At 43.7% G+C, this 24398-nt stretch overlaps 1 protein-coding gene and 1 long non-coding RNA gene across 2 annotated transcripts; both read right to left on the bottom strand.

Moving 5' to 3' along the window:
* Nucleotides 1-529: 529 nt before the first annotated feature.
* On the bottom strand, nucleotides 530-17330 carry LOC110490050 (nucleotidyltransferase MB21D2). The gene is made up of 2 exons (XM_021563172.3): nucleotides 16313-17330; nucleotides 530-3685 (listed from the first exon to the last, which is right to left on the bottom strand). Exons 1-2 carry the CDS (start codon nucleotides 16566-16568, stop codon nucleotides 2421-2423), a joined length of 1521 nt encoding a protein of 506 aa, XP_021418847.1. The 5' UTR covers nucleotides 16569-17330; the 3' UTR covers nucleotides 530-2420.
* Nucleotides 11533-12523, bottom strand: LOC149977462 (uncharacterized). Its single transcript, XR_016486682.1, has 3 exons — nucleotides 12398-12523; nucleotides 12198-12301; nucleotides 11533-12001 (listed from the first exon to the last, which is right to left on the bottom strand). It is a non-coding gene; the product is annotated as an uncharacterized LOC149977462 (long non-coding RNA).
* Nucleotides 17331-24398: the final 7068 nt, after the last annotated feature.

Here is a 24398-nt window from a genome sequence, read left to right as displayed (position 1 = left end):
TACAATTGCAAGGATTTGTACAATAACTCACAATGGAGACAATTTGCATTCTTAATGCTGAGTGCCAAGCAGAAAGGCATCAGTCCCGTTTTTTGAGTCTTTGGTATGACTCGATCTGGGATCGAACCCTCAACCTTCCCATTTAGGATGGACACCAAGGCAACCGAGTTGGTGTTTACAAATGTAATGCATATAAAAATGTAAATGAGTGCACAAACTACAAATAGGTATACTGTAATGGCAGGACCTAGAAACATGCAAAGTGGGACCCATTTTTCATATCACAGTGAGATGCACATGTCAAACTCATTCCACGGAGGACCGAGTCTCTGCGGGTTTTCGCTCCTCCCTTGTACTTGATTGATGAAATAAGGCCACTAGTTAGTAAGTAACTCCCCTCACCTGGTTGTCTAGGTCTTAATTGAAAGGAAATAATCAAAGTCCAGCTGACACTAGGCCCTCCATGGAATAATTTTGTCACCCCTGATGTAACTGATATAATTTGAATACAAAGAGCCAGACAACAGTGTGGGATCCTGTACATCTTTATTCATCACACAAATTGATATTGTTTGCAACATACTGTATCATGAATGTGCATCAGACAAGCAACTGTTAAATGTTATATAAATTGTTTAATACATTATTTTCAAGCAGTTTCTCTTTAGAGTTGTTGTTAAATATGTTTAATTACATTTTAGCTTGATTATAGTGTTACCATCTACACATAATTTGATCATTGGATCACTTGCTCTCCCTCTCATACAGTATGGTCACGTTTCAGGCTAACTACATTGCAGATATTGCATTGCATCAACCCATGGTCAATCGATTTGAACAGACAGGCATCAGATTGCTCATTTGATGTGATATGACAGCTTTGTGAGATTTCGCAGGCGTATGCAACGTAGTCAGCCCGGTATGCAGCCAGTATGCCTTTAGAAAGGCATAGAACACATTATTCAGGCCACTCCAGTGATTAGTCCGAATTGATGGTAAGGCAGTGTGTTTTTTTATTTTATTATTTAACTAGGCAAGTCAGTTAAGAACAAATTCTTATTTACAATGACGGCCTACCCCGGCCAAACCAAGACGACGCTGGGCCAATTGTGCGCCGCCCTATGGGACTCCCAATCATGGCCGGATGTGATGCAGCCTGGATTTGACCCAGGGACTGCAGTGATGCTTCTTGCAATGAGATGCAGTGCCTTAGACCGCTGCGCCACTTGGGAGAAAATGATCCCTGCCGATGGTGAGGTTGCTCATTTAGTCCATGACAGGTTTGACTCAACAGGATTTGAAGAACCTCAGGCCATGCGATCTGTTGGTGCTGACAATGCCGCTGCCAGATTGGTCCATACAAATGATACAGGCAGGGTCCCACTGCTGCTTTACAATACTATGTACACAGTAGCTACGCCCATGTCCAATTAAAATACATAATTGTGTGTTTGTTCACTTAATTTGCATAACCAATCAATCATAAAACATCTTCATAAGGTCAGCAGCAATATGGAAAATAAGAATCACAGTCAAATGTTTCCAAGTTCCATATAACACAAACAAACAAAAGGACAAGGTCCCAGAGTTCTGGAATATCACAAATACGTAACAAATACACCATTTCACTGATCAGGAGTGTGTACGATGAGTGTTAGCACTTGTATGTGTGGTGTGGTGTTTTGTGTGTGTGTGTGTGTGTGTGTGTTTTTGTTTACTAATTGCACTTGAGGATGAAGATACGTGTATCACATTGCCGGTCAGATATCTGCAGGTTTTTGGCATATTCTGGATACGTCTGGAACTGTTCACTATACACATAGGACATGAATGCACAGAGAATCTAAAGTTAGAAACATCTTGTCATTGCGATACAGCTTATTGGAATAACAACTCTAAACCAGTAGGTATTAATTCAGAGCATTTTGCCCAATAGAGAAAAAAAAGACCATTGACATTGCCTTCCTAAAAGATATGCAACATTTCAGACTTCACATCACAACTTCCACCATAACTGTGTGCCTCTACATTCTGTGCAAAATAATACCAATTTCCACTCACACACATATCTACTCAACTCTCTTTATGTACAGTTATGGCGTTAGTACCATCAGTTCCCCTACAGGGACTAAGCCATTCCTTAACTTTCCGAGGAAAGACGCAGTACCTCTTCTTCCACCTGTTTCATGTAGTCCTGTAAAGGCCTTCTCAAGGTGACACGGGCACTGTAGGGTTGGTGGGGTGTGGGGACAGGTAAACAAAATGGGAAGACACCATTGCACAAAAGCACCTCACAATGCTCTGTGGCGACCGTTACTTGGGAAACCGACTAAATTGACGACTCGACCGATCGATCTAGTCAAAAGGAGAATGGGTGATGTGGGGGGAGGAGAAGAATAGCTTTTTTCTATTTTGAAGTCTCAGAAGAACTTGTCGTCGATGCGGAAGTGCGGCCGCGTCACGTCATCGGGGTTGATGAACACCGAGATGGACTTTCCAGGGTTCTCTGTCACCAGCTGCTGCAGCTTCTTAGCCAAGCGGTCATCCGGCTGGTGCTCGCCGCCCGCGTCCGACTGTGGTGACGGCAGGTTTGAGGCACTGCCGCGCCAATGCAGTTCCAGGGTCAGTCGGTTGGCCGCCTTGGCGTGCTCAATGGTAGTGCGCAGGTGCTCGGCCGGGTCGGAGCGCACCGAGCTGAGCTTGCGGGCGTGGAGCATGGCCATCTCGTCCGACAGGTGCTCTAGCATGTTGCACTGTGGGATGAAGTAGTTGGGGCACATCTTGTTGACCAGGCAGTTCTGCAGGTCGTCAATGAGGCCTAGCAGGAAGTGGGCTGAAAAGTCTTCCTGGGACAGGTAGGTGGCGGGGAGCCGATCGCAGGCCCACAACATCATGCTGCGCAGGTGGTAGGGGCTGATGGCCTTGGGCCTTGACAGCAGCTTGATAATGATGGCCTTGCACGCCTGGTAGGCCTGCATCAGGCTGGCCGAGATGCACTTCTTGAGCTGCACTTCGCTGCGGGCGAAAGACAGGCGCCACTCATTCTCCTTACGGCCCTTGTGGGAGCAGGCAGGCACCAGGTAGAAGCCGCTGATCACCTCCTCCTCTGTGATCTTGCCGTCCCAGAAGTGGTTCTCCATCAGCCAGCTCTGGGCCACCGCTGGCCATCCCTTGAAGGAGACCACAGGCACGATGTCATAGAGCATGCGGCTGCTGCCCACGCCCAGGATGACGGAGATGATTGTGCCGTTCCGCTCCACCTTCTCCACGCGGGGCATGCCGCGCTGGGGCTTCTTCTGGATCTCCACCAGGACCACGCTGATGGACTCGTAGAACCAGTCAGCCACCAGTGTGGGTGAGAAGAAGTAGTTGGTGGCGCCATTGATGTGGTCTACCACTGTGCAGCAGTCCTTCCACTTGTTGATGGTGCCCTCGTCGAAGAGGCGCAGGCTCAGCCACGAGTGGCACAGGGCTGAGTGGCGCATGTCCAGAGTGACCGGCTGGTTGCGGTCGTGCAGCTTGAGCGCAGGCACGAGGAGGGTAAAGTCCATGTCATAGTCGGTGCCACGGGCGTAAACACTAAGCTCGTCTAGGTCCATGTCGACCACGCCCTCCCGCACACCACCTGACAGCAGCAGGTACTCGTTGGCCACAGGGAGCTTCTGGTCCAGTTTCTGCACCATACCTGATGGGAGAAGAATAAAGGGGGATTAATAGTGGCCTGTGTGGTCCAGCGGTTAGAGTTGGCATGGGTTCGAATCCGGCCCACTGCCCTTAGACTCAACCTCCTCCTACCTTTCCTGTCTTTCCTTGCCTGTCCTATCTGTTCAATAAAATGGGCAAAAATACAAAAGGAGTGAGACTGTCCCACTCCTTAAAAAATAGGGGGATGAATAGACTGCATATAGCTAGCCTATGATTAGGTTTTAACAGTGCAAATTCTCTGTAATAAGGTAGCCTATGCCATTCCAAAGGAATGAGCATTACACCAAGGCCTGTACTCTGGAGTGGGGTCCGTCTTGGTCTGGGGCGGTGTGTCACAGCATCATCAGACTGAGCTTGTTGTCATTGCAGGCAATCTCAACGCTGTGCGTTACAGGGAGACATCCTCCCTCATGTGGTACCCTTCCTGCAGGCTCATACTGACATGACTTTCCAGCATGACAATGCCACCAGCCATACTGCTTGTTCTGTGCGTGATTTCCTGCAAGACAGGAATGTCAGTGTTCTGCCAGCACATCTGGGACCTGTTGGTTTGGAGGTTGAGGGCTAGGGCCATTCCCCCCTTAAATATCTGTGAACTTGCAGGTGCCTTGGTGGAAGAGTGGGGTAACATCTCACAGCAAGAACTGGTAAATCTGGCGCAGTCCATGAGGAGGAGATGCACTGCATTACTTAATGCAGCTGGTGGCCACACCAGATACTTACTGTTACTTTTGATTTTGACCCCCCCTTTGTTCAGGGACACATTATTCAACATCTGTTAGTCACATGTCTGTGGAACTTGTTCAGTTTATGTCTCAGTTGTTGAATCTTGTTATGTTCATACAAATATTTACACATGTTAAGTTTGCTGAAAATAAATGCAGTTGACAGTGAGGACGTTTCTTTTTTGCAGGGTTTAATTCCTTTTCATACATTTTTAATCTGTGAAATCAACATGGTTTAATTGAATCAATTAGTGCAGATTGAGCAGCTTGCTGTGGAACGGGTAAGATAGCTGTTTACATTTTTGATTAGTCAACTAAGTGCAGTCGCGAGATGTGACTGAAATTTCACAGGTGGGGAGAGAGCGGTGGACATGGAGGGGGCTTGGCTTGAGTCATGACATTTGTATTTGTAACTAAACATAACATCATTAACCCGTTCTCAAGATTTAAAAAAAAATAAAGTCAGGTCCCGGAACACTAGAGATCACTTTCGTGCCTGGTTTTGGAGTTGTTCCTCAAAATGTTTTGTTATTTTTCTGTTCTGTTCCCTGAACCGGTTCCAACCCGATACATTTACATTAAATAATATTAACACAGGCTAAATAAATCTCCCCTGTCATAGTCATCCTACCATCCCATAACATTTCAGATGTAAAAAAATAACTTGCCATTATCTTATGCATCGTTGGCCTCTGTGTTCTGTGTGCACTGCACTGGACTGAGCTAGCCTAGCATGCTCCGTTAGCATCGGCTGAGTTTATTTATGTGGACTGCAGTGCTCTGTCTCTTTTTTCTCTCTTCCTCTTCACTGATTCCAGAAAGTGTCTGTTCCCTCTCAGCAGCCATAATCCCCAACATAAGAGACAGGCCCGAGTGGCTCAGCGCTGTGGTCTACTGTCACTGTTTGTTTGAGACACTGTGACTTTGGGACACTAAGCGCAAGAAGCTTAGGTGTGTAGGCCTACAGTGCAAGTGTGTGTGTGTGTGGGCTTGTATTACTGTCTTTGAGGGTACCGGAAATCCCTAAAAGTCCCCACAAGGATAGTAAAACCAGGAAAATTCTCCCTCGTGGAAGTTTAGGGGTTAGCTTTTGGTTTAAAGTTACAATTAGAGTTAGGGTTAAGAGTCCGGGTAAGGATTAGGTTTAGGGATAATAGGATTTTGAATGGAAATAAATGTTAGGTCCTCACAAGGACAGTAAAACATATGCTGTGTGAGAAAGTGAGTGAGTGAGTGAGTGAGTGAGTGAGTGAGTGAGTGAGTGAGTGAGTGAGTGAGACTGTGTGTCAGTCTGCTGCTGTTTTTGTATCTTTTGCTCACATCATCTGAGTGAGTTTTCATGGTATCCAGGTTTCTGCACTGCTGCTGAACCAGTACACCACCACAACAGTTAGCCTAATATGCCAGTCAACTCAAAGTTATTCAAGTTAGTGCAGTGATATTCAAACTTTTTCAGCGGGGACCCTATTTCTTCCTGAAAAAATTTAGATTTTTATATCAACAAAACAAAAAAATCATTACATTTTAATGAAACTAATAAATTAATTTACTAAAATATATATATATATATATATATATTTCATCTTTCTCAAAAACTTCTGAATATTGTCCCATACAATGATCTGTCATCTTAATTGTTTTATTAAAAAAATGGTGACACCACTGTAGTTCCCCCGAGACCCCAGTAGGGGTCATGACCAGACTTTGAATGCCACTGAGATAGTGGGCACGTTTGAGTGATAAGGCTAAAGCAACCGACTAGACTAAAGCCGAGGAGTGAAGTCAGGGGAGGTTCAACCGTGATAGCCGAACACTGACGTGGTTTTCCAACAGCAAGGCTCAGGTCAACATGGCAGTGTTGACATTGTTTAAAAAAGTTTTTCTTGTTGAAATAAATATGTCACCAACCACCATATCACACACTCACAAATGGAAATATGTGTGTGTTCATTGTACAATGAATTATTGAGAGAGAATCAAATATCACATTAATTTGTATATCCACTGCTATATATGAAATGCGGGAAAGTTGGTTCCTTTTTCAGCCATGTCATAGGGTGGCGTACAATTGGCCCAGCGTCGTCCGGGTTAAGGGAGGGTTTGGCCAGGGGGGCTTTACTTGGCTCATCACGCTCTAGCACCTCCTTGTGGCGGGGCGGGCGACTGCAGGCAGTCGAAAGGTGTTTCCTCCGACACATTGGTGCTGCTGGCTTCCGGGTTAAGAGGGCAGGTATTAAGAAGCGCGGTGTGGCGGGTCATGTTTTGGAGGACACATGACTCGACCTTCGAGCCCATTGAGAAGTTGCAGCGCTGAGACAAGATCGAAATTGGGGAGAACAGGGGGGTTAAAAAATATGACATCTTATTCTGGTCGCAACTGATACCTCTATCTGACCACCTCGTCATAATTCTGACCACTAAATTGTGTTAGGACTCAGCAAATAAATAAAACGTCCCTTTTTCAGGACACTGTCTTTCAAAGATAATTCGTAAAAATCCAAATAACTTCACAGATCTTCATTGTAAAGTGTTTAAACACTGTTTCCCATGCTTGTTCAATGAACCATAAACAATTAATGAACATGCACCTGTGGAACGGTCATTAAGACACTAACAGCTTACAGACGATAGACAATTAAGGTCACAGTTATGAAAACTTAGGACACGAAAGAAGCCTATCTACTGACTCAGGGCTCCTGCTCATCTGCGTGAACGTGCCTTAGGCATGCTGCAAGGAGGCATGAGGACTGCAGATGTGGCCAGAGCAATAAATTGCAATGTCCGTACTGTGAGACGCCTAAAACAGAGCAACAGGGAGACAGAACAGACAACTGATTGTCCTCACAGTGGCAGACCACGTATAACAACACCTGCACAGGATAGGTACATCCAAACATCACACCTGCGGGACAGGTACAGGATGGCAACAACAACTGCCCGATTTACACCAGAAATGCACAATCTCTCCATCAGTGCTCAGACTGTCCGCAATAGGCTGAGAGAGGCTGGACTGAGGGCTTGTAGGCCTGTTGTAAGGCAGGTCCTCACCAGACATCACCGACAACAATGTCACCTATGGGCACAAACCCGCCGTCGCTGGACCAGACAGGACTGGCAAAAAGTGCTCTTCACTGACAAGTTGCGGTTTTGTCATCACGCCTGATGGTCGGATTCGAGTTTATCGTCGAATGAATGAGTGTTACACCGAGGCCTGTACTCTGGAGAGGGATCAATTTGGAGGTGGAGGGTCCGTCATGGTCTGGGGCAGTGTGTCACAGCATCATTGGACTGAGCTTGTGTAATGGCTAGCTAGTTAGCGGTGGTGCGCACTAATAGCGTTTCAGTCGGTGACGTCACTTGCTCTGAGACCTTGAAGTAGTTGTTCCCCTTGCTCTACAAGGGCCGCGGCTTTTGTGGCGCGATGGGTAACGATAGATAGCATTAAACTTATCTTATAAAAAACAATCAATCAATCATAATCACTAGTTAACTACACATGGTTGATGATATTACTAGTTTATCTAGCGTGTCCTGCAACATATAATCGATGCGGTGCCCATTCGCAAAAAAGGACTTCGTTGCTCCAATGTGTACCTAACCATAAACATCAATACCCATCTTAAAATCAATACACAGATGTATATATTTTTAAACCTGCGTATTTAACTAAAAGAAATCCAGGTTAGCAGGCAATATTAACCAGGTGAAATTCTCTTGCGTTCATTGCACACAGAGTCAATGTATATGCAATAGTTTGGGCCCCCTAATTTGCCAGAATTTTACATAACTATGACATAACATTGAAGGTTGTGCAATGTAACAGGAATATTTAGACTTATGGAAGCCACCCATTAGATAAAATACGGAACGGTTCCGTACTTCACTGAAAGACGGCATCCCCAGCCGGCATCCCCAGCCGCGCCCTCAGAGCATGCGCAGACCAGCTGGCCGGTGTGTTTACGGACATATTCAATCAATCCCTATACCAGTCTGCTGTTCCCACATGCTTCAAGAGGGCCACCATTGTTCCTGTTCCCAAGAAAGCTAAGGTAACTGAGCTAAACGACTACCGCCCCGTAGCACTCACATCCGTCATCATGAAGTGCTTTGAGAGACTAGTCAAGGACCATATCACCTCCACCCTACCTGACACCCTAGACCCACTCCAATTTGTTTACCGCCCAAATAGGTCCACAGACGATGCAATCTCAACCACACTGCACACTGCCCTAACCCATCTGGACAAGAGGAATACCTATGTGAGAATGCTGTTCATCGACTACAGCTCGGCATTCAACACCATAGTACCCTCCAAGCTCGTCATCAAGCTCGAGACCCTGGGTCTCGACCCCGCCCTGTGCAACTGGGTACTGGACTTCCTGACGGGCCGCCCCCAGGTGGTGAGGGTAGGCAACAACATCTCCTCCCCGCTGATCCTCAACACTGGGGCCCCACAAGGGTGCGTTCTGAGCCCTCTCCTGTACTCCCTGTTCACCCACGACTGCGTGGCCACGCACGCCTCCAACTCAATCATCAAGTTTGCGGACGACACAACAGTGGTAGGCTTGATTACCAACAACGACGAGACGGCCTACAGGGAGGAGGTGAGGGCCCTCGGAGTGTGGTGTCAGGAAAATAACCTCACACTCAACGTCAACAAAACTAAGGAGATGATTGTGGACTTCAGGAAACAGCAGAGGGAACACCCCCCTATCCACATCGATGGAACAGTAGTGGAGAGGGTAGCAAGTTTTAAGTTCCTCGGCATACACATCACAGACAAACTGAATTGGTCCACTCACACAGACAGCATCGTGAAGAAGGCGCAGCAGCGCCTCTTCAACCTCAGGAGGCTGAAGAAATTCGGCTTGTCATCAAAAGCACTCACAAACTTCTACAGATGCACAATCGAGAGCATCCTGGCGGGCTGTATCACCGCCTGGTATGGCAACTGCACCGCCCTCAACCGTAAGGCTCTCCAGAGGGTAGTGAGGTCTGCACAACGCATCACCGGGGGCAAACTACCTGCCCTCCAGGACACCTACACCACCCGATGTCACAGGAAGGCCATAAAGATCATCAAGGACATCAACCACCCGAGCCACTGCCTGTTCACCCCGCTATCATCCAGAAGGCGAGGTCAGTACAGGTGCATCAAAGCTGGGACCGAGAGACTGAAAAACAGCTTCTATCTCAAGGCCATCAGACTGTTAAACAGCCACCACTAACACTGAGTGGCTGCTGCCAACACACTGACACTGACTCAACTCCAGCCACTTTAATAATGGGAATTGATGGGAAATGATGTAAATATATCACTAGCCACTTTAAACAATGCTACCTTATATAATGTTACTTACCCTACATTATTCATCTCATATGCATACGTATATACTGTACTCTATATCATCGACGGTATCCTTATGTAATACATGTATCACTAGCCACTTTATACTATACTATGCCACTTTGTTTACATACTCATCTCATTTGTACATACTGTACTCGATACCATCTACTGTATCTTGCCTATGCTGCTCTGTACCATCACTCATTCATATATCCTTATGTACATATTCTTTATCCCCTTACACTGTGTACAAGACAGTAGTTTTGGAATTGTTAGTTAGATTACTTGTTATTACTGCATTGTCGGAACTAGAAGCACAAGCATTTCGCTACACTCGCATTAACATCTGCTAACCATGTGTATGTGACAAATAAAATTTTATTTGATTTGAAGAATAAAGGTCTTGTTTTCGAGATGAGTTTCCAGATTCGGCCTTATTAATGACATAAGGCTCATATTTCTGTGTGTTATGTTATAACTAAGTCTATGATTTGATAGAGCAGTCTGACTGAGAGGTGGTAGGCACCAGCAGGCTCGTAAGCATTCATTCAAACAGCACTTTAGTGCGTTTGCCAGCAGCTGTTTATGACTTCAAGCCTATCAACTCTCGAAAATTAGGCTGGTGAAACCGATGTGAAATGGCTAGCTAGTTAGCGCGCTAATTGCGTTTCAAACGTCACTCGCTGAGACTTGGAGTAGTTGTTCCCCTTGCTCTGCATGGGTAACGCTGCTTCGAGGGTGGCTGTTGTCGTTGTGTTCCTGGTTCAAGCCCAGAGAGGAGCAAGGAGAGGGATGGAAGCTATACTGTTACACTGGCAATACTAAAGTGCCTATAAGAACATCCAATAGTCAAAGGTTAATGAAATACAAATGTTATAGAGAGAAATAGTCCTATAATTCCTATAATAACTACAACCTAAAACTTCTTACCTGGGAATATTGAAGACTCATGTTAAAAGGAACCACCAGCTTTTATATGTTCTCATGTTCTGAGCAAGGAACTTAAACGTTAGCTTTCTTAGATGGCACATATTGCACTTTTAATTTCTTCTCCAACACCTTGTTTTTGTATTATTTAAACCAAATTGAACATGTTTCATTTATTTGAGGCTAAATTGATTTTATTTATGGATTATATTAAGTTAAAATAAGTGTTCATTCAGTATTGTTGTAATTGTCATTATTACAAATACTTAAAAAAAAAGGTAGGGGCGAGGAGAGGGACGGAAGCTATACTGTTACACTTGTTGTCATTGCAGGCAATCTCAACGCTGTGCGTTACCGGGAAGACATCCTCCTCCCTCATGGGGTACCCTTCCTACAGGCTCATCCTGACATGATTCTCCAGCATGACAATGCCACCAGCCTTACTGCTTGTTCTCTGCGTTATTTCCTGCAAGACCGCCAGCGAAGAGCCCTTATCTCAATCCCATTGAGCACAGCTGGGACCTGTTGGATCGGAGAGTGAGGGCTAGGGCCATTCCCCCCAGAAATGTCCGGAAACTTGCAGGTGCCTTGGTGGAAGTGTGGGGTAACATCTCACAGCAAGAACTGGCAAATCTGGTGCAATCTATGAGGAGGAGATGCACTGCAGTACTTAATGCAGCTGGTGGTCACACCAGATACTGACTGTTACATTATTCCATTTTTGTTAGTCACACGTCTGTGGAACTTGTTCAGTTCATGTCTCAGTTGTTGAATCTTGTTATGTTCATACAAATATTTATAAGAGCAGTTGACAGTGAGAAGACGTTTATTTTTTTTGCTTAGTTTATTATGTAGGCTACAGATCATAGTTAAGACCTCATCACAACCTGATAATAACCACCTGACTACAGCTTATTACCTACTGTAAAAAGGATTGCAAAGGATAAAGTTGGATATTGAAAAGCTTGTTTGTTACATTTCTATTCGTTTCCATAGGCACCAATTAAAGTTTCAATCTGCAACATATTCTTACATTTAAAATAGATCAAGCAATGCCAAAAAAACAATCTACATCACAATTCTTTGCACATCTGGACAGTAATTGTTTCATAATTAACCCACAGACATTGCATGCATAGAAAGACTTGGACAGAGTATATAAATGCACATTGGGATTTTTATTAATGCCTAATAAGAGTGGTGTAATCGGATAGATCCTCATCGAGGACCGCAGAGCAGAGAAGGCGATCTGGAGCATAGTGGCCTTCTTGAATAGTGGTGTGATGGGTCAGATCTGCAGTGAAGAGAATAAGAGACTTACAACTTTATCAATTTGAGATTTTAAAAGAAAACTAGAAAAAGGATTTTCCTGAAAAAAACTTTGTGTACTCAGCTGGCTAAAAGTATTTCTGTGGTACTTGTTGAAGAAGTCTGTTACAGTTATAGCTTAGAGAGGTCTTCAAAAAAGAGCAACTTGCTCATATACATACTTTGCATCCTCCTCCACCACAGCGGTCTGGGACATATTTTAGGATTTTACAGCGGGCCCATAACACATCAACCACCTGAGTTTCCAGGCTTTTCATGACTCTTACTGTAAGCAACACATACAGCAACACCGTCATTAGCTAAACAGATTTCAAAATGTCATAATGTTAGCTAGCTGCAGGAGATAAAAATGTTAACTTACCATGTCCATGGATGATTAGCTAGAGAGCTAATGTTAGCTAGCTAAAATTAGCCAGCTAGCAAAATTTCTCATGAAGATCTTCTCCCCAACAAACCGCCGCCTTACTTACAAAAGTAAAACAACAATGCAGGAGAATGTTATCAAAGTTTTTTGTGCATATTTCGAAGCTGTCATTGTTTTCCAGCTGTGTTGTGTTGTGTAACCTACCAGGCACTCTGTCCCAATGATGCTTGAGCAATGCGCTTATTGCTCAAGCTGCCTGCACCGCGCATGGAGATATATTGCTGCTAGCACCGATTCCAATCCAAATTTTAGTTGGAACAGATATGCCTACCTCCTCATTTAGCTACTGACAATGCTAATAACAATGCGTGCAGTAATTTGAATTGCTCAAAAGCTTTAAGAGACAATATAATTGTCAAGGTCAAATTCAGGTGCAATAATGTTTGACTATTTGACTATTTAAATAAATGGAATAAATATAGGGGTTTGTAAATCCTGGTGGATTGTAGTAGGATATTGAAATAAAATACATAGGCCTAGATCTTATCTGTCAGAAAGATATCAGTTTGTCTCTGTGAATGGTTTGTCCTCTGACAAATCAACTGTAAATTTCGGTGTTCCTCAAGGTTCCGTTTTAGGACCACTGTTGTTTTCACTATATATTTTACCTCTTGGGGATGTTATTCGAAAACATAATGTTAACTTTCAATGCTATGCGGATGACACACAGCTGTACATTTCAATGAAAAATGGTAAAGCCCCAAAATTGCCCCTGCTAGAAGCATGTGTTTCAGACATAAGGAAGTGGATGGCTGCAAACTTTCTACTTTTAAACTCGGACAAAACAGAGATGCTTGTTCTAGGTCCCAAGAAACAAAGAGATGTTCTGTTGAATCTGACGATTAATCTTAATGGTTGTACAGTCGTCTCAAATAAAACTGTGAAGGACCTCGGCATTACTCTGGACCCTGATCTCTCTTTTGAAGAACATATCAAGACCATTTCAAGGACAGCTTTTTTCCATCTACGTAACATTGCAAAATTCAGAAACTTTCTGTCCAAAAATGATGCAGAAAAATGTATCCATGCTTTTGTCATTTCTAGGTTAGACTACTGCAATGCTCTACTTTCCGGCTACCCGGATAAAGCACTAAATAAACTTCAGTTAGTGCTAAATACGGCTGCTAGAATCCTGACTAGAACCAAAAAAATATATCATATTACTCCAGTGCTAGCCTCCCTACACTGGCTTCCTGTCAAAGCAAGGGCTGATTACAAGGTTTTACTGCTAACCTACAAAGCATTACATGGGCTTGCTCTTACATATCTCTCTGATTTGGTCCTGCCGTACATACCTACACGTACGCTAAGGTCACAAGACGCAGGCCTCCTAATTGTCCCTAGAATTTCTAAGCAAACAGCTGGAGGCAGGGCTTTCTCCTATAGAGCTCCATTTTTATGGAACGGTCTGCCTACCCATGTCATAGACGCAAACTCGGTCTCAACCTTTAAGTCTTTACTGAAGAGTCATCTCTTCAGTGGGTCATATGATTGAGTGTAGTCTGGCCCAGGAGTGGGAAGGTGAACGGAAAGGCTCTGGAGCAACGAACCGCCCTTGCTGTCTCTGCCTGGCCGGTTCCCCTCTTTCCACTGGGATTCTCTGCCTCTAACCCTATTACAGGGGCTGAGTCACTGGCTTACTGGGGCTCTCTCATGCCGTCCCTGGAAGGGGTGCGTCACCTGAGTGGGTTGATTCACTGATGTGGTCATCCTGTCTGGGTTGGCGCCCCCCCCTTGGGTTGTGCCATGGTGGAGATCTTTGTGGGCTATACTCAGCCTTGTCTCAGGATGGTAAGTTGGTGGTTGAAGATATCCCTCTAGTGGTGTGGGGGCTGTGCTTTGGCAAAGTGGGTGGGGTTATATCCTTCCTGTTTGGCCCTGTCCGGGGGTGTCCTCGGATGGGGCCACAGTGTCTCCTGACCCCTCCTGTCTCAGCCTCCAGTATTTATGCTGCAGTAGTTTATTTTGTCGGGGGGCTAGGGTCAGTTTGTTATATCTGGAGTACTTCTCCTGTCCTAATCGGTGTCCTGTGTGAATCTAAGTGTGCGTCCTCTAATTCTCTCCTTCTCTCTTTCTTTCTCTCTCTCGGAGGACCTGAGCCCTAGGACCATGCCCCAGGACTACCTGACATGATGACTACTTGCTGTCCCCAGTCCACCTGGCCGTGCTGCTGCTCCAGTTTCAACTGTTCTTCCTTATTATTATTCGACCATGCTGGTCATTTATGAACATTTGAACATCTTGGCCATGTTCTGTTATAATCTCCACCTGGCACAGCCAGAAGAGGACTGGCCACCCCACATAGCCTGGTTCCTCTCTAGGTTTCTTCCTAGGTTTTGGCCTTTCTAGGGAGTTTTTCCTAGCCACCGTGCTTCTACACCTGCATTGCTTGCTGTTTGGGGTTCTAGGCTGGGTTTCTGTACAGCACTTTGAGATATCAGCTGATGTACGAAGGGCTATATAAATACATTTTATTTGATTTACGTGTTTTTTTGTTAAATTCTGAACAAATCTAAATTGCATTCAGTGGAACAGAAGAAAATGCACAGCACAATAAACAAACAGTTACCATTAAAAGACACACAGCAAGCTACCAGATATTATTCATTTAAAAAACATTATTTCATTGTACTGAAGTTTTACTGTATTTTAACGGCAGTACATTTTGTAAAGGTAGGCATATACTATATTATAGTGCATGTTTATCTTGCATGCTGGTAGCCTAGAACAAATATTATGGAAGTGAATGTGCACTTTTCAATTCGGTGGACTGCAACTACGAAAAGCATTACCATAGCCTGTACTAAAATCAAAAACATTTAAAAAGCATAGATCCTCTAAATTAGGAACCATCTCTGATAGCTATAGGGCCGCAGAGACTGTCACACATTTTAGCTTGCTAATGACCTAGCAAATTCGATGCCTTGGAGGTGAAATATAAAACATTTTTTAACTGGTATTTCATCACCTGCCGGATAAAACGTAAAATGGCCCTACTCCTGAAAAAGTTAATCGGACCGGACAAACTGAAGAGGACTCGGCCCGAGTACCATTAGCCTTGGCCCAAGGTAATATGATTATACCGGACTCGGGAAGAGCTCCGCCCGCATGAAGCTCCCTGAGTCCGAGTCTCAAACGGAATAGGCCCAGCTTCTTGACTGGGTCCATGAGAACCTAACCCGCTTTGGTGAACTCTGCCAGCTGTTATTTGCCAACTGTTCTAAACGGAATCATGCAAACCCTTCTGAAAAAGAACATTACTCCAATTTGTATAATTGTAATGGTTCCAGTGTCATATATTCAATGGGTGCATGGCCCACAAACACTATGCACATGTTTATTAATTGAGTAGCATTTAGATAACTGGTCAGTAGGTCGATCAGATGAATACATATTTTTCATCATGAAAAAAACGTATTTTGGATTAAATCTGGTTGTTATATGGGTATAAAACCTCCCGACCAGATTTCCACCACGCCGTATGCCCTCGAGCATTAGCAATCACAGACAGTTTGCGGGCAGTGCAGCCCTATGAATGATGTAAGGCTAAAATAATGAATTATTATATTGTTCAATTTATATAGGACTGGACAATGATGGGTCAGAGATTAGATAGATATTCGGGATTTATAGTCAGCCTCTTGATTTGATCTCTTGATCTACACTGATAGATTTGAAACAGCACACTTGCTTTTATTATTGCATCCATTCACCACTGATCAAACTAGCGGACTGTAGTTGTTACTGAGAATTGTCAAAAATACGTTTCGCATAATACATTTTTAAAAATCTGCCTCATTCTAGTAAAATGTCAGCTAAACAGACGTGATTTTCCCACCCACAATTTCTTACCGAGCATGGAGAAAATGAAATCCTTGGCGGTGTGAATCTCGAGCGCTCGCTGGTCGTCATATTCTCGCTGATCGTGTTTACTAAATTCCAGAATCAATCGGTTCAAATCCTCGATTCTGGCACCGGACCTGAAATCGAGCTCGGGGTAGCTTGGGATGATCTTGTTGTTATTGTTCGTGGAGCTGGGAGTCGCAGTGGGGCTGTTTCCCAAGCTATTTACGGACCCAGCCCGGCTGGTTAGCGCAGGGGCCGCCATGTTTGCAAGATATAAAAAACAACAGCAATGTGAACGCAGGCGTCCCAAGGCCCCACACTGGCTACCTCGGCTTCAGTTCAGAACATCGGCCGCTGCTTGCACCAAACAAATCGGAGTTCCTTTAAATTTTATGCGGGGTGTGCAAAGTGCTCTCATCGGCGTGGCTGTAGTTCAATGACTGTTGGGGGTGGCTGTCGAATCGTAGGCAAAGTAATTGTCATGGCTAATGTGAGAGTGATGAAGTCAAGTCGATGATGGTGCTGATGATGACGCTAGCCGAATCAGCTCCTCCAGAGCGACGAAGGAATTGCACTGGCACACGTATGTAGCTGATACGTTGCCCAGCCTATTATCTGACATCTGTTTGGAAGACCTTCTTTAAAGTTTTATGGCAGACTACACCTATTGGTGTATTGCCGCCAACTACTACACGGGGTATTGAAACAAAACAAAAATACTATTCCATTGATGGTTGTTTGAATACATAACTACCCACTCCTTCAGTCACATTCAAATAACGTCCTTACACAGGCTCAGGTACCCGTGAGGAAGGAGCATTAATCGAAAGGATTCCTTGTAACGCTCAGCCGCACTCACAATGATGCCTACTTTCTCCGATTTCCTTCCCTTTTGTGCTGTGCAGTTCATAACCAAATTAAAAGTCCAGGTTCTTAACATGCAACATGTCACCGAGGTAAAGACCGTTTGAAGTTGGATATTCGCGCAATAGCTTTCAAATCACTTGAGCCACAGACTCCAAATAAGTGTCATGATGTTGGAAAAATTGCACACAACATTGCACAGGTCTTATTTTCGAGATTTTGACATTAATTCGCTTTCCAAAGCTAATAAACATGTGGAAATGTGAGCAGCATTTTGTATTCCTAGTTGAATTAGTTAGGGAGCATAAACAAAATACAAACTTTTTTACATTCGAATTTCTATAGCTCCTTGGTCATGTGACCTAATGACTTCAAAGAAGGTTCAGAATGTCCACTGACTACCCTTCTATATTGCACACCCTTTTGTTTGTCCATTTTAATCTCACATGATTTTACATTAATATTTCTAATTTAAAAATTTCTATAGCTCCTTGGTCATGTGACCTAATAACTTCAAACAAGGTTCAGAATGTACACTCAGTGAGCCTACACATTGCAAACCCTTTAGTTTGTCCATTTTCATCTCACACGTTTTTACATTAATTTGTCAAAATGTAGAATTTCAATAGCTCCTTGGTCATGTGACCTAGTGACTTCAAACAAGGTTCAGAATGTCCACTGACTACCCTTCTATATTGCACACCCTTTAGTTTGTCCATTTTCATCTCACATGTTTTTACATTAATTTTTCAAAATGTAGAATTTCAATAGCTCCTTGGTCATGTGACCTAGTGATTTCAAAGAAGGTTCAGAATGTCCACTCACTGGGCCTATACATTGCACACCCTTTAGTTTGTCCATTTTCATCTCACATGATTTTACATTCATTTTTTTAAATCTAGAATTTCAATAGCTCCTTGGTCATATGACCTAGTGACCTCAAACAAGGTTCAGAATGTCCACTGACAATGCCTTCATATCTCACTCTGATGTTTGTCTACATTCCTCTCGTGCTATTAGACTTAAATCTGTAAGCTTTACAGGCCATCTACACCAAAAAATAAAATAGAGTTTTTGACCTAATTGTCACATAACAGCTAACCATTCATTATTGAAAATATAACTATCAAACCTGCATTACAAAGACCCCGCAGATGAAGGTGTCCTGCTATATGGTGTGAGTTATTTCCCCTCCTTTCCGCTTTATGTCCACCCAGTCATCTTTTCCTTGGCACGATCTTCTCATTTTGAAGTACTCTGTTTTTATGTAAACATAATGGAATTCTGATTAGTAATAGGCAAATGAATACGCAGGACAAATTTGTATGCTGTTATCCTTATCACTATAATCTAGTAGTAATTTAGTAGTAGAGGTAATTTCCTTTATGCCCCATTCTACACACAGCCTAAATTATAGGCACTGAACCATTTACAGTATAAAAGTAGCATATAGGATCCAACCCTATCACAGAGTGAATAAATGTAGAGCGTTTGTAGAGTTTAAGAAAAAATATTAAGTGACAGTTTCATTAGTACGTGCTTAAAGAAAGTCATATCACAAAGATCACAGATGACAGTGCCCACTAAATCTATGACAATAGAGAATGAATTGTAAGCACCAAAGTGTGTTTGTCAAAATAATATCTGAAAATGTCAGTTGTTGAACATAATACTTCTATTTGCAATAGCAATTTATGATATACTGTATGCAGTTGAGGAATATTCCATGTACCAACACAACATGAAGGACAGACATAAGACATTCCCACCTATAGTATTTTTTTAAAGATGTAAAAAATTATTTCACCTTTATTTAACCAGGTAAGCCATTTGACAACAAGTTCTCATTTACAACTGCGACCTGGCCAAGATAAAGCAAAGCAGTGTGACACAAACAACAACACAGAGTTACACATGGAATAAACAAACGTACAGTCAATAACACAATAGAAAAGTCTATATGCAGTGTGTGCAAATGAAATAAGATTAGGGAGGTAAGGCAATAAATAGGCCGTAGTGGAGAAATAATTACAATTTCACAAATAAACACTGGAGTGATAGATGTGCAGAATATTAATGTGCAAGTAGAGATACTGTGGTGCAAAGGAGAAAAAAATGTATATGAATAAAATAAATAACAATATGGGGATGAGGTAGTTGGATGGGCTATTTACAGATGGGCTGTGTACAGGTGCAATGATCTGTAAGCTGCTCTGATAGCTGATTCTTATTAAAGATAGTGAGGGAGTTATGAGTCTCCCGCTTCAGTGATTTTTGCAATTCGTTCCAGTCATTGGCAGCAGAGAACTGGAAGGAATGGCGGCCAAAGGAGGAATTGGCTTTGGGGGTGACCAGTGAAATATACCTGCTGGAGCGCGTGCTATGGGTGGGTGCTGCTATGGTGACCAGTGAGCTGAGATAAGGCCTAGTAAGGATTTATAGATGACCTGGAGCAAGTGGGATTGGCGACGAATATGAAGCGAGGGCCAGCCAACGAGAGCATACAGGTTGCAGTGGTGGGTAGTATATGGGGCTTTGGTGACAAAACGGATGGCACTGTGATAGACTACATCCAATTTGCTGAGTAGAGTGTTGGAGGCTATTTTGTAAATTACATCGCAGAAGTCAAAGATTGGTAGGATAGTCAGTTTTACGAGGGTATGTTTGGCAGCATGAGTGAAGAATGCTTTGTGAAGTAGGATGCCGATTCTAGATTTCATTTTGGGTTGGAGATGTTTAATGTGAGTCTGGAAGGAGAGTTTACAGTCTAGCCAGACACCTAGGTATTTGTAGATGTCCACATATTCTAAGTCAGAACCGTCCAGAGCAGTGATGCTAGGCGGGCGGGCAGGTGCGAGCAGCGATCGGTTGAAGAGCATGCATTTAGTTTTACTTGCATTTAAGAGCAGCTGGAGGCCACGGAAGGAGAGTTGTATGGCATTGAAGCTCGTCTGGAGGTTAGTTAACACAGTGTCCAAAGAAGGGCCAGAAGTCGTCTGCATAGAAGTGGATCAGCGAATCACCAGCAGCACGAGCGACATCATTGATAGTTGGTGAACCAGGCAAGGCGGTCATTTGAGAAACCAAGGCTATTGAGTCTGCCAATAAGAATGCGGTGATTGACAGAGTCAAAAGCCTTGGTCAAGTCGATGAAGACGGCTGCACAGTACTGTATTTTGTCGATTGCGGTTATGATATTGTTTCGGACCTTGAGCGTGGCTGATGTGCACCCATGACCAGCTTGGAAACCAGATTACATAGTGGAGAAGGTACGGTGGGATTCGAAATGGTCGGTGATCTGTTTGTTAACTTGGCTTTCGAAGATTTTAGAAAGGCAGGGCAGGATGGATATAGGTCTATTACAGTTTGGGTCTAGAGTATCTCCCCCTTTGAAGAGGGGGACGACCGCGGCAGCTTTCCAATCTTTGGGGATCTCAGACGATATGAAAGAGAGGCTGAATAGGCTAGTAATAGGAGTTGCAACAATTTCGGCGGATAATTTAAAAAAGAGAGGGTCCAGATTGTCTAGCCCGGCTGATTTGTAGGGGTCCAGATTTTGCAGCTCTTTCAGAACATCAGCAATCTGGATTTGGGTGAAGGAGATATGGGGGGGGGGGGGGGGGGCTTGGGCAAGTTTCTGCAGGGGGTGCAGAGCTGTTGGCCGGGGTAGGGGTAGCCAGATGGAAAGCATGGCCAGCCGTAGAAAAATGCCTTTTGAAATGATCGCTTATCGTAGATTTATCGGTGGTGACAGTGTTTCCTAGTCTCATTGCAGTGGGCAGCTGGGAGGAGGTGCTCTTATTCTCCATGGACTTTACAGTGTCCCAAATTTTGGGGGAATTAGTGCTACAGGCTGCCAATTTCTGTTTGAAAAAGATAGCCTTAGTTTTCCTAACTGACTGTGTATATTGGTTCCTGACTTCCCTGAAAAGTTGCATATCGCGGGGGCTATTCGATGCTAATGCAGTATGTCACAGGATGTTTTTGTGTTGGTCAAGGGCAGTCAAGTTTGGGCTTTATCTGTTCTTAGTTCTACATTTTTTAATGAGGCATGCGTATTTAAAATGGTGAGGAAAGCACTTTTAAAGAGCAACCAGGCATCCTCTACTGAAGGGATGAGGTCAATATCCTTCCAGGATACCTGGGCCAGGTCGATTAGAAAGGCCTGCTAGCTGAAGTGTTTAAAGGAGCGTTTGACAGTGATGAGGGGTGGTCATTTGACAACGAACTCATTACGGATGCAGGCAATGAGGCAGTGGTCGCTGAGATCCTGGTTGAAGACAGCAGAGGTGTATTTAGAGGGAAAGTTGGTCAGGATGATATCTATGAGGGTGCCCATGGTTACGGATTTAGGGTTGTACCTGGTAGGTTCCATGATCATTTGTGTGAGATTGAGGGCATCTAGTTTAGATTGTAGGACGGGGTGTTAAGCATATCCCAGTTTAGGTCACCTAACAGTACGAGATCTGAAGATAGATGGGGGGCAATCAATTCACATATGGTGTCCAGGGCACAGCTGGGGGCTGAGGGTGGTCCATAACAAGTGGAAGAGGTGAGAGACTTATTTCTGGAAAGGTGGATTTTTAAAAGTAGAAGCTCAAATTGTTTGGGCACAGACCTGGATTGTATGACAGAACTCTGCAGGCTATCTCTGCAGTAGATTGCAACTCCGCCCCCTTTGGCAGTTCTTTGGTGTTAAACAATGGGGGCAAGAAATGTGAATTGTTTCGCTCTCAAGAAAAGGGTGCCATTGAAAGGAGTGATTTCTGGGGTAGCAGTAAATGTAAAAGTTGACCAACTGAAGGGGAGGATTCCCAGTGTTTGTGATGCTCGTCGTTTGGTGCGACACAGACGGGGTGGCGAGAGTGGTGACACAGAAGAGTCATCGTCTGTTCTTTTGAGTTTTGATGTTGTGTCTGTCCGACAAAGTGGTTAGGATACATAAGTTATCCTGTACAAACTTTTGTATCGAATACATTACGCTGTTACAGGTGTCAAGCTTATAGGCATGTGGCAGCAGTGTGTAGGAGGGAGGTTCCTAGGTGTGTGAAGAAGGGCATGAGACAAAGGAATTAGTAGCATTGGGGAAAGTAGTGGTGTTAATTGTTGGGGTGCCCATGGGGCTGGGGAAATGTCCAGTGTGAGAGGGGCAGGTTGAGCTTTCCAGGGTTAGAGTAGTGCATAAGTTGTCATATGCTGAGGCAACGAAGAAAGAGAGGAGTGGTGTGAGTAGTAAACAAACAAGTGATATATGTTTCAGTAAGATTGGATTTTTAGCATTTATAGCAATGGTTATCAACTGTACCGCAGGGATGGAATGTAAGTCACAAAAAATTGAGGTTTTGGTGGCAGCTGCAGAGAAGTTTTGGGGTGTGTGAGACTTGACATCAGAAGAGTTACAGGGTGTGTTAAGTGGTGATGTCCCATCCTTTCAGGTTGTTGGCATGAGGTAGGATTACATTTATTTAAATAGTGAAGTAGGGTGGTGTTAATATATATATATATATATATATATATATATATATATACATACATTTTTGTGAGTGTAGCGTTAGATGGTAGGGTATTTGTTTATTTCTTTTTTCACGCAAAGTATACGGGAGTTGTACTCCAGTCTAGTATGTGGCGGTAATGCAATATATTGGATGCCAACCGCCGTTAAATGTCATCGAAGAAGCCATGGCCCACTTATGTTTAGCGGTTTTAGAGTGTTGACCCGGTAGCGAATATAGGAGGGGTCATTCGGGTCACAAGCATGTCGTGGAGGGGGTGCATTTTAAGATGGGCTAGGGATGACGTTATTTGTATAGCAACGAGAGGAAACAGGTATGGTGTACAAAATAATTTTGACAATGGCTGAGCTATTCAACAACCTTGACCACTGATATATGTATTGTCAGTCGTGAAAAGATAGCTAAAACTCAGCTAGCGGCTGCCAGAGCTAGCGAAGTTAGTAGGTTAGCTTGACGATGAACAGCTCATCCCTTTGATATATGTTGCTAGTGGTACCACGGTCCACTAGCCTTTGCAACCTGTCAATTCACAGTTGTAGTACTATTTGGGGTTGCTTGTTACTTCAGTCTTCCCACTTAATTATTGTTTGAGTTGGCTATTCTTCTGTGCCATGCAGCTAGCTATTTTTTGGGAGCGCCCAAAAGTCCGTTTCACGAATTCTGCCATGCAAATATGAAATAATTACCAGATGCCTTACCTGTGTTCATTCACTGTTCGCACAGTATTTCTTAATCCTAGTCCTGGGGTCCCAAAGGGCTGCACATTTTTGTTTTTACACACTTTGCGTATTCATTAGCAACCACTAAGCTTAGCAAAGGAAAATGTTTTGTAATGAAAACTAGATACTATCAGACAAAATTCCGGTAGGTCTGTCCCTCCGTTTGGTTCCTAGTGAATACAACCCAGATTCCACTTATTGCTCATCAAACCTTTGATTAGTGGAATCAGGTAGTGTTAGGGCAATAACTCCACTCCCTAGGAACAGGATTAAAAAAAACACTGATTAAGCAGACACACTTTTCCAGAGCAACTTAGTCAGTGAGTAAGTTCCTCCCTTTACTTTCAAAATGACTTCTCTAGAAAGAGGATTCAAACCATTTCTCCTTTTACTCAGATGTTATTATAGCTAACTAATTGACCAATCATCTCTCTTACTCTTCACTGTTCATTTGTTTTCCTAGAATCCCCCTCAACACTCAACAGAGATGTGGCTTCAAGAAAGTAGTGAAGGAGTCAAAGACCAAGAAGGGGGTCATAGAGGAGATGGGGCCCTCACACACAGAGCCCAGTGAAGGGCTCATCCACAAGAGGGGTGCATCTCCCCCCTTGGAGCCCTCAGTGGCATTGTAAGGGCGTTCGTCTGTAGGAGGAGGAGAAGCGGACCAAAGCGCAGCGTGGTGGTTGTTCATATTTTAATAAATCACTACACATGAACAAACTAACGAAAACAAGAAATGTGAGAACGCAAACCAGTCCTATCCTGTGACGACAAACACAGTGACAGGAACAATCACCCACAAACACACAGTGAAACCCAGGCTACCTAAGTATGATTCTCAATCAGAGACAACTAATGACACCTGCCTCTGATTGAGAACCATACTAGGCCGAAAACATAGAAATGCCCCAAAACATAGAAAAACAAACATAGACTGCCCACCCAACTCACGCCCTGACCATACTAAATAAATACAAAACAACAGAAATAGAGGTC

Source organism: Oncorhynchus mykiss, chromosome 15 (genome assembly GCF_057628025.1).
Source record: "Oncorhynchus mykiss isolate SJ-2025 chromosome 15, ASM5762802v1, whole genome shotgun sequence".
NCBI lineage: Eukaryota > Metazoa > Chordata > Actinopteri > Salmoniformes > Salmonidae > Oncorhynchus > Oncorhynchus mykiss.
This window is presented reverse-complemented; position numbering and strand designations above follow the sequence as displayed.